The 11,034-nt window shown below is 40.4% G+C and overlaps 1 protein-coding gene across 1 annotated transcript in view; it reads left to right on the forward strand.

Moving 5' to 3' along the window:
- Nucleotides 1-10,193, forward strand: part of ATPAF1 (ATP synthase mitochondrial F1 complex assembly factor 1) — a 28,399-nt gene extending 18,206 nt beyond the window's left edge. Inside the window, exons 8-9 of the mRNA XM_068964395.1 lie at nucleotides 1,049-1,156; nucleotides 7,479-10,193. Coding sequence (XP_068820496.1) covers nucleotides 1,049-1,156; nucleotides 7,479-7,673 — 303 coding nt within the window. The 3' untranslated portion in view covers nucleotides 7,674-10,193. The remainder of the gene's footprint in view (nucleotides 1-1,048; nucleotides 1,157-7,478) is intronic.
- The last annotated feature ends 841 nt before the right edge of the window (nucleotides 10,194-11,034 follow it).

The raw sequence follows: 11,034 nt of genomic DNA on the forward strand, positions 1-11,034 counted from the left end.
TCCTCTGCCTTTTCTAAAACCAGCTTGAACATCTGGAATTTCACAGTTCACATATTGCTGAAGCCTGGCTTGGAGAATTTTGAGCATTACTTTACTAGCATGTGATATGAGTGCAATTGTGCGGTAGTTTGAGCATTCTTTGGCATTGCCTTTCTTTGGAATTGGAATGAAAACTGACCTTTTCCAGTCCTGTGGCCACTGCTGAGTTTTCCAAATTTGCTGGCATATTGAGTGCAGCACTTTCACAGCACCATCTTTCAGGATTTGAAACAGCTCAACTGGAATTCCATCACCTCCACTAGCTTTGTTCATAGTGATGCTTTCTAAGGCCCGCTTGACTTCACATTGATAATTAAAAAGACTTTTTCTGAAATCCTAAAGATGAAACCCAGAGATCTTCTGAATGTATGGTTGTTTCCTCCTACACTGTATGAGGGCTTAGGCTTTGAACCCAGCCTCTCTTCCTAGTCTGAGCTGAGGTCTGGTAACCACTGCCCTGTCCATTCTTCATGAAATTATGATGTTCCAGTTCTTCTTTTCCCCCCTTTCTCCCACCCAGATTATATTTTAAAACTGCACATTACAAATCTGGCCCATGTGCAAACTCTCCAGCTGTTTGCTACAGCTTTAAAGAGCTCAGTCTTCAGAGCCAGCCAAGGGGAGTAGATTTCAACTGTGAAATGCACTAGTCCATAAAAGTGGCAATTACACAGGCATATTGCTTTCTTTAGAACTTGATTTGGTAGCTGCTCGTGTCATTTTGTTTTTAAATATATGGCCATGATGAAGGATTCACTGCCTACTGTAAACATTTTCTGGGAAAAAAGCCAAACCTTTTTCAATTGAAGACACAAATAACACTGTGCAAACTGTCAGTTTTGCTGTGACTTGGCAAACCTGACCATCCCCACGCACCAATCCTCCAACTCACTAGCCACCCAAGGGACTGTTAAGAGCCAGAATTTCCTCCAGACTGTCTATTGCTGTGAAATTGCAGTTTTGTTGTGGTGGTACCTTATTGAGTCTTGATAAGTGTTCCTCCTTGCAGACCCGAGGGGAAGCTGCGGCCAGCCAGCTGATTTTATATCACTACCCTGAACTTAAGGAAGAAAAGGGCATAGTGCTGATGACAGCAGAAATGGATTCCACATTTCTGGTAAGAATCAACTTTTACCTTTTGCATGTATCTGGTGGCCCTGAACATATTCTCCTGCCAAACCTCATGAGAAGTAAAATTCCAAAGACAAACATAAGAAACATACTTGTTTCTTACTTAAATTGACAGTAATTTTGTCTTGCTTAAGCTCTTCCGAATCGAAGTTAGTACAAATTCTCATTCATTTATTCACAATTTGAAAGTCCAAAAGCTCTGACCACAAAATTTTTTCATAACTCCTTTGGTCATCAAACCTTATGTGATTTGAACTTACCTGATTAGCTGTATCTTCTCTGTAACTTCACTTTGATGTGAAGCCACTGATAGTCCTTATTAATCCTACTCGGTGTGGAATATTCATGCATTTTACAAGGGAAATATTAATGGATTATGAGTGTTACATAATACAGTTATATGGTATCTGCATTTGTTATCTTTCTAAAATCCAGTAATTCTAACTCTAAAACACATCTGGCCTGTGGGGTTTCAGGTAAGAGGCTCCGGACAAGTAAATGGCTTCTTAAGTGTACAAAAGAGTTCAAAGTTTAAAATAGTTCTTAATCTATTATCTTTCTTCATACTGTTCACATGTACAGCTTTCATCATACATAGTGTTTTTCCTTCCTCTTTTCCCATTTCCTGGGATAGAGCATTGACCATGTGCCTGTAGGTAATGATGTCTGTTGTGTTTGTTCTCTGTATGCCCAGGAACCAGGTTCAGCCTGTTTGACTAGTCCTTGCTCATTTCAGTCTCATTTATCCAGCAGTGTTTAAGTTCAGGATGTCCTCAAGATAGTGGGCCCTTTAGTGCCTTTTTTCTCCTGAGGTTCTTTATTATAACATCCTCTGATTTTTCCTTTTTCTATCCCTCTATTACCAGCTGCATACAAGGAAGGGAAAAGTGATGGTACGCAGCTAGTATCACATAGTAATAGTAAGCCCCAAGTCTAGGGCGTAATTGAGATCTCCTTCACTGTCTGTTAGTCCTGTCTATTATCAGTCTCATTTCTCCCATTCTTCCTTCTACTCATCACACTCAACTGGAAGTCACCCAAAATCCTATCCAGAAGAATGGAGTTGCCATTAATGAGACAGACAAGACTGTGGGCAGAGCAGGTTTGGGAGGAAGATCAGGAACTGAATTTTGGGCACATTAAGTTTGAGGTGCCTATTAGATAATCCAAGTAACAGGCAGTTAGGCATATGAGTCTGAAGTTCAGAGGAGAGGTCCAAACTGGAGAGATGAAGATGGGAGTTGTCAGCATACAGATTGTTATTTACAACCATGAGACTGAAATCACCAAGGAAGTTAATGAAGTTAAAAAGAGAAGAGGTCTAAGAACTGAGCCCTGGAGCAATGAGGAAGCATCAGCAAAGAAGATGAAAAAGAAAGAATCAGTGAGGTAGGAGGAAAACTAAGATGGGAAAATCCCCTGGAGGCTAAGATAAAGTGTTTCAGGGAATAGGGGTGGTGAGCCAGCAACTCACACTGGTAGGGCAAGTGAGATGAGGACTGAGAATTTATTAGAAGTCATTGGGGACCTCTATGGAGGCAGTTTCCAAGGAGCGATTGGACGACAGCGTATTTGGAGTACATTTAGGAAAGGTTGGGAAGAAAAATTAGAAAAAGTAAGCATAAATTTATCTTTGAAGGAGTGTTTCTGAGAAGAAAAGGAAAGAATAGGGTGTAAGAAGTAGGGATGAGAGTGGGTTTTTTGTTTTGTTTTAAATGAGAGCCTTGTATGTATATGCTGATAGAAAGGTCGGGTAAAGAGGAAAATATTGAAAATATAGGAGAAAGAGAGTTGTTTAAGTGGTGTTTTGAATGGGTAAATCTTGGGAATGAGGGGTTAATCTTTGCCAGAAATGTAGCAAGAGAGAAGCCAGGATATAAGGACACATTCAGTTTAGTGGATAGAGGGTAATGGTAGCTTGTAAGATGTTCTCTCCAGATTGCTTAGTGAAAAGAAAAATCATTAGCTGAGAGTGGGAATGGAAAAATAGATGTTGGACATTTGAATAGAAAAGAGGAAGTGTGAAATTTTTGTCTAGAACATGAAGTGAGAATGTGTTCTATATCTTTAAGTAGTTGAAGAAACAGAAACTAAAAAAGTAATATTTCATGGCCTGTGAAAATTATATGAAGTTCAAATTTCAAAGTGTGTAAATAAAATTTTATTGGAACACAGCCATGCTTATCTTTACATGTTATTTATGGCTGCTTTACATCTACAACAGAGAGTTGAGTTAGCTGCAACAAGAGACTGTAGGGCCGTGAAACCTAAAATATTAATGGTCTCTCCCTTTCCAGAAGGTGTTTGCCGACGTGTGATCTAGGAAAAAGGAAGAGAGAATGTCTGTGGGGAATGACAAGCACAGAGATAAAGGACTGAGAGCTGGATTTACCTAGGGTTATGGTTTAGCCAAGTGATGTAATGAAGTAAGACAGGGACCGGGAAGTTAAAGGTGAATGCAAAGAAATTACTGTAATTATTGACAATGGAGTGCAAGTTGGGTAAAGAGAGAAGTGGAAACATAAGAAAGATGAAGAGACAGTAAGAACCGTGAGTCCTGCTTGAGGTAAAAGGTGTTTTGTTGTGTTTTTTTTTTTACTTGCAGAATTTTTATTGCTGTATTTTGTTGTGATCTGTTCTCTTTTTTTAATTTATTGAAGTATAGTTATTTTACAGTGTTGTGTAGTTGAAGGATTTTTGAACTTGGGAGTGAGTGTTAAATATAGGAAATAGTAGACAAAGTGTGAATTTTGAAATTGAGACTTGGAGGGGATGTAGTTACCAATAATGATAAAATGTAAAACTTGACCTCAGACAGGAGTGAGTGACACAGAGATGGTTTTGTATTTTCTGATCTTCAACAAAGCATAACATCTAACCATATTAGATGTGGACTCTAGAGGTCAGAGGAGAGACTGTTTCTGCTTTAGCATTTATACCACCTCTAGTGGTCTCAAACATGGTTCCCATAATTATTAAAATTTGCTTCCTAGTCTTATAACATTCAACAGCATACTAGACAACATACATTTGCCTTGTATAAATCAACCTGTGAGTTTCCAGTGTAGTACAGAATCAGACATGTTAAAATTTAGTATAGAGATACATGATTCAGAGATGGGAAACCTAGAAGTGTAATATAAATATATGATCCCCTGCATACTCATGCATGCATTTATACTTTAGGCATTGTGTTTCCAAATACAGTAAAGCAAAGAGATAGAAATACATGGAACCTATAGGTTTCTTCTAAACTGATTAATTTTAATGATGAAAATTTAGTATAGTATTTAAAAACCTTATTTGGTTCCACATGTGTGTCAGCAGATGATTTCATTGGAATGTGGTAAGTGCTAGGATGAAGACATGCGCAGCTTTGGAGGGGTCAGGGGGAGTGTTCCTGACCCAGAAGAAGGAAGAAATGACACCTGAACTGACTCTCAAAGATTAGCAGGAGTTTAGCAGTATAAAGTGTGGAGGGGAATGTTCCAGACAGTGGGAATGGAATACGGAAAAGCTAGGAAGCACAAAATGACTTGGGATATTACAATTTGCTGTCACTGATATATTAAAAAAGGGAATTTGGTGGATTATGTTCAGAAGATTGACTTTATCCTGTGAGCACAGAAAGATGAAGAGTTGACCCATAGAGAGTTGGATTTTGAGACCATTAACCTTAAGTATTTGCTTTCTAAACATTTTTTAGTTCTAGCCTGGTCAGTGTGATCATTTAAAATGCAGTTGCAGTAGTCTGGGCAAGAGGTGGTAAAGATCTTACCCAGAGCAGAGTAGGGAAGGAGGAGAGAGAATAACCTCAGAAATGTATAGGGAATAAAATGGGCAAGACTTGGTACTTTGATTGTAGCCATTAAGATGGAAACAGAGGAAGGAATCAGGTCTGTTAATACACCTCCTTGTTGAGCAGCATAGGGAATTAATATGTTTATCTTCTTGGGTCTTGGAAGGGGAAGAGACTGCTGTTTCATGTCGAGAATTAAGGGAATAAAAGACAAGCGGCGAATGAGTCGGCAGTGGCTGGGGTGCAGGAGAGCTTTCCGTAATCCTCCGTGAGAGACATTTCTCCATGTCTTAACTCTCTTCCCATCATTCTAGTGGTCTTCAAACAAGTGGTCAGAGTCCTTTATCCACACAAAATCTTATTATGTAAAACCCCAGAATATAACAGCTGAAAGAGAGGTGACGGGACTGAGGCACCTCCACAGAGGCCCTAGGACTCTGCAGCTTGAACAGCACTGTTCTAGAATGAACGCAACTGAAATTAGGCTTACCTCCACCATCCTAAGCTTCAAATAAAAGTTAACTGTCACAGTCCCTACAGTTCAGAGCCTTAGAGAGTGATGACATCTGCCTCAGATTATGCACTTGCTTAAAAAATCGTTTGTCCTTGAGACATGTTTGAATTTAAAAGGTAAAAATGATGAAGTAGAGTTATCAACCTTAATTATTGTGCCCCACCGGAAATAGTATCAGGGTGACGTGGAGGGAGTACCAGCCTGGAAGTCCAGAGATCTGGTTCTTGCTCTGCCATTTGCATGCCACAACCTTGAGTCCATCCTTAATTAACCCTCATCTGCTTTGGTTTCCTGGTCCATTAAATGAGGACTAGATGATCTCTAAGGCCCTTTCCTGGTCTAAAATTCTATTAATTTGAAATACCCAGCGATTTGGAAAATGGCTTTTGATTGAAGATCCAGTCTCAGAGATCAGTGCCTGCTTATGAGAAATGACCTGCAACCCATGGGAGGGAATGGAGGCGAAGCAGCCTGTGGTATTTATAAACCCATTTTCAGCACTCTGTAGCTAGACATAGCACACTTTTGACAGTTTTAGTAGGAATTTTCCATTATCATTTGGGGTTGAATTTTGGCTGTGTGAACATTATAATGATGAATAAATGCCTCTGATCAGCTAGCACTAGAGAATGTATAGGAAGCAAAGTAAGAGTTTTTGAGGTAATTCTTTTGTAAGATTTCAAGAGTCTAACCTGTATCTTGATCTCACTTCTGTTACAGAGTGGTCAGGTCACCATTTTCCTGCTCCTGAACTTTAGAGAAGGTGGCCTCTTCTCTTTCCTGGGGCCTTGCTGTGGATTAGTTAGAAATGACTGCATAGAAATTACTACTCCAAAACTACGTGACATAAAACAATAAATATTTATTACCTCACAGTTTCTTTGTGTCAGGAGTTCAGGAGCAGCATAGCTGAGTGGTTCTGGCTCAGAGTCTCATGAAGTTGCTGTCAAGACATTGGAAAGGGCTGCTGTCTTTTGAAGGCTGTTGGGCTTGACGATCCACCTCTGACCACACTGGCATGGCAGTTGGCAGGAGACCTCATTTCCTTGCCACATTGGCTTCTCCGTAGGCTACTTGAATGTCTTCATGACATGGAAACTGATTTTCTCCAAAGCAAGTGATTTGAGATAGCAAGACAGAAACCATGATGTCTTCTGTGACTGAATACCAGAAGTCATTTTTCATCATTCCACTTTAGTCCATTTGTTAGAAAGCAAGTCACTAAGTATAACCATCACTCAAGGAAAGAGAAACAAGGCTCTATCACAGGGAAGAAAAAGTGTCGTGGGGAATTCCTGGGCGGTCCAGTGGTTAGGACTCCATGCTTTCACTGCTGATGGCTTGGATTCATTCCCTGGTTGGGGAACTAATCCCACAAGTTGTGTGGCCCAAGAGAAAGAAAAGGATGTCAGACTTTGTGGACAATTTGTTAAACTGCAGCTGGCTTTGGCACCACTTTTTTAACTGAGGTGGTATGAGGAATAGGTTTTATTCAAGAGTATGTCTGGTTAGTCAAAGCCTTAGTACCAACTCACAAACTTAGTTCTTAGAGCTGGAGAGCTGATTAACTATTGCTCTTTTTTTTCCCCTTGAGATATACTAAGGAACTGAATGAAGATGGAATTTTTTTTTAAGAGGGAAATTTTAACATCTGCATTAATTTATCAGCAAGTATTCACCAGATTTCAGTATATGAAGGGATGTAAAACAGGCTCATACTGTGAGGAATTCACACAAGGGTAGACAGACAAAAAAGAAAAAGAGGAAACAAAGGACAGATAAAATATAGTATGATACATACAATGCTAGAGGAAGAGTAGGCTAATTTGAGTACACAGAAAAGGGGTACCTCACGAAGACTTAGGATGTCAGGGAGTCAGGAAGCTTTCTGAGAGCAGTGACTCCTGGGCAAGGGCCTCACCTGCCACAGGCCTTAGACACAGAGCTGTGTGGCCCTGTGCTGGAAGGGACCTCACTGTTCTTTCTACCTTTCAGAATGTTGCTGAGGCACAGTGCATGGCCAACCAAGTGCAGCTCTTCTATGCCACTGATCGAAAAGAGACCTACGGGTTAGTGGAGACCTTCAACTTCAGACCGAATGAGTTCAAGTATATGTCTGTCATCGCTGAGTTGGAGCAAAGCGGACTTGGAGCTGGACTGAAATGTTCTCAGAACCAGAATAAGACTTAGGGATGTCAGGTTGGCTTACAGAATTTTCTGCTCAGCCCTGGATAGTACCCACCCCTTGAACTCTTGAAGGCTCAGTATCTATAATGAGCTGTCTCTACGGAGTCACCCTGTGTGCTTGTTGCAAGAAGTAACGTGGAGGTGAGCCCTGTTACTTGATATTCAGGAAAAAAGATACCCAAACATTCTGATAACTGTCTCCCAGCATACTTGAAGTTTCCTTTTCAAGTGTTTGAGATCACGTCCAGAGACTATCCGGGATCCACAAGATGGTTGACTTAATTACATGCACTGTGGGAGTATATTTGTTCTCTGGCCATTTTGACTGCACAGCTCCTAATAATTAGTTCCTCACCTTTATAAACTGTGACAGGATAATAATCTTGAAGAGGTGCTGTCGTTAGACATGGTCTTTGCATACTCTTCCCACTTGGCTAGCCAAAGGCATAACCCACATATTGCCATCACGATTGAGCGTCTATCTCAGTGCTCCCAGAATTGCTGCATAGCTGGTTTGGAGTATCAGCAGATTTCAGGTATATTAAACGCACAGGTACAGTGCCTGCTGCCTGCATATTTTTAAACCATAGTTTGTGACACCTGCAAATAGTTAGTTTTCTCTAACTATTCTGCCTGTTGGAAGCTGTGTATTTGGAGGGGCTGAGTTGGTACAGTATAAATAAATCAACTATTTTGTAAAGAGAGGATCAATCCAGATTTGCTTTTTGTTTTTTAAACAACTAAACCATGCCAGTATTATATTAATAGAAAAAGTAGGTGGAAGCAAATGTACCTTATTGTGTGTGTGGGAAAATGTAGCAATAAAATAAAGTCTGGCTTATAATCTTTGTTACACTAACTAGTGAAATCTAAGCTTTGTGCTGTCCATTGTGTCTGTACTCTGGGCTGATCTCATCAAAACTCATCTTTGGACTCAGCAATTGCTTAAAATAACAAAAAAAAAAAAAGAAGAAGCTCTCTAGCACTGGAAACTCAGGTTTGGCGTATGGTGTTCCTGTTGTGGCTCCCAGCTCAGTGATAGAAGAGGGCGGCAGTAGCACACCAGACTTCTGAACACGAGGCCTCAGAGCACCCCCTACCCCACCACTGTTGCCAGCCACCTTTATTACAATGTCTTTCCTGTTCTTCATCTAACATGTTCCACTTGGCTGCTCCTGCCAGTGGTCTGGCGGACAACGCTGAGCATGGTGTATGGGAATATAACCAGGATTTGCAGTTTATGTGTGTTTCATTTATTACTGGAGATTTTCTATAGGTTGAGCTTGTCCCCAAGTCCTTTAAATGGGATTGGACTCCCCATTATTTTCTGAGCTGTGTTTCTTTTGTTGTACTTCTGAATCTGTCTGTAGAAAGAGACAGTGTTTGTTTAACTGGTCTTTCACAATTTCTCTAAAGGTTGAGCTATTTCCTAATGCAGATTTAGGCCTCTTGTCCTGACATTTCTTTTTTCTGTTTTTGGTGGGGGAAACGAGTCTGGATGTTTTGAGTCCCAAGAATGTTTGCTGTTCAGTGGAATTACTTTCATAGATAGGTTTCCTTTTCCCCTCCAGGTGGCCCCAGTCCTTAGCCTTAGTACCTTTCATAACATCTCTACCAGAAGATGAGAAAATGATGAAGAAATAAGTCGGAACTGACTGCTCATTTTATGTTCCTCCCAGCTTTGCCCTAAATCCCCGGTTGCCAGAGAAGAGTCTGTCCATGGCCAGTTACATCAGATGTGATCAAAGTACCCTCTGGTGGTTCTTTATATTTACCTAGCAAGATCTGGCAAAGAATGACAAGAAAATTGTCAAATTAATCAGTCCCCTGGTATAGTGTGGTGTTATAAACGTGGACAGGCTTTAGAGTTAAGTGAATCTGGGTTCAGTATTGGGATTCATTAGCTCTAAATGTTGAACAAATTATTTAAACTCTCTAATTCTGTTTCTGCATCTGTATAATGAGAATAATAGTATCTACCTCATGGGGTCATTTTGAGAATTACATTAACATATAAAGATTTGTAGTAGAGCTTAATAAATGTCAACTCCCTTCTTCCCTACTTCACCTCTCACTAAAGACCCACAAATTAGTATAGCCAATGTGCAGATCATTCTTTTTTCCAGCCTTATCTCACAGGTTCTCAAACTTTAAGTTGCAGTGGAATTACCTAGAGCACTTTAGAATGTAGACTCCCAGGTCCCAAATTCCAACCTGCTGAAGTGCTGGGAATCTCCGTTTTAATATGTGCTCCAGATGATTCTGACGAAGATAATTAGCCAGTCACACTTTGAGAACCACTGCCTTATTTGTTCTTCACAAAAAATCCACATTAGCCAGGTCTCTCTTTGCTGTGGACGTTAACCATAGAATCAGTTTCCTTGGCTCTTTGCCTCCTATAATGGTCCCCTCAGCATACTCTACGTTATATTTCTTTATGTATATGTCTTTTCCCCTCTAGACTGTGAGCTCCTTGAGGGCCAGGGGTTTAATCTCCGTTTCCAGCACCAAGGACATGGCTTGGAACATTGAAGATACTCAGATTTTTGTTAAATAAATAAATGACATGGATTTTAGCCAAAACATTATCTTCTTCGTGTATATGCCTTATATTTAAATAGTTTGCACTTAAGAGATTCTCTTGACACACATAAGTGAAAAATTTACTGAGTAGGAATATTTGCTAATCAAGACAGCAAGGTAAACAAACATTTTCTGTATCTCAGCTAAATCTCCTGCACTTCTGTGGTGGGCTGTCTGCTCAGTGAGATTCAACAGTCATTGCAGAGGACATCCTCTTACAACCTCTGACTTAGGTGCTGACACAGGAGGGTGAGCACGCTGATCTCTGCACTCAAGCTGTGTTCCAGCCACCAGCTGCATCTTGCCTTTGACTCTGCCTCAATCTAGCGCCTGGTCAGAGTTTGCCTCGTCCTATTCTGAGGGTGGGTGCTTTCTTCCTCAAGCAGTTGGGAAGCAGGAGCCACAGCCTTTTTTTTTTGTAGTCTCGGCAACACTGACCTGTTGTTCAGTCTTGGAGAAGAGGTACAAATGCACAGTCCGCCTGTCATTTGACTTAGAATTGGTTCAGCATTCATTAAAAGTTATGGAACACCTATTATATCCCAAACAGTTACAGGAAACGGGGGAATACAGCAATGAAGGGGACAAATAAAGCCTCTGTTCTCATGGAGCTTAGATTATTGTGGAGAAGACAAATGAATAAAGCAATAAGATCATTTCAAATACTGGTAGTGCTGTGAAATTTTTAAAATGTGATAAAACATAGAGTGGAGGCAATAACTTAACGGTCGGGAATACCATCTCTGCAGAGGTGACAGCTGCTGCTTGGCCTGTGGAAATT

Source organism: Capricornis sumatraensis, chromosome 2, assembly GCF_032405125.1.
Source record: "Capricornis sumatraensis isolate serow.1 chromosome 2, serow.2, whole genome shotgun sequence".
In the NCBI taxonomy this organism is placed as follows: Eukaryota; Metazoa; Chordata; class Mammalia; order Artiodactyla; family Bovidae; genus Capricornis; species Capricornis sumatraensis.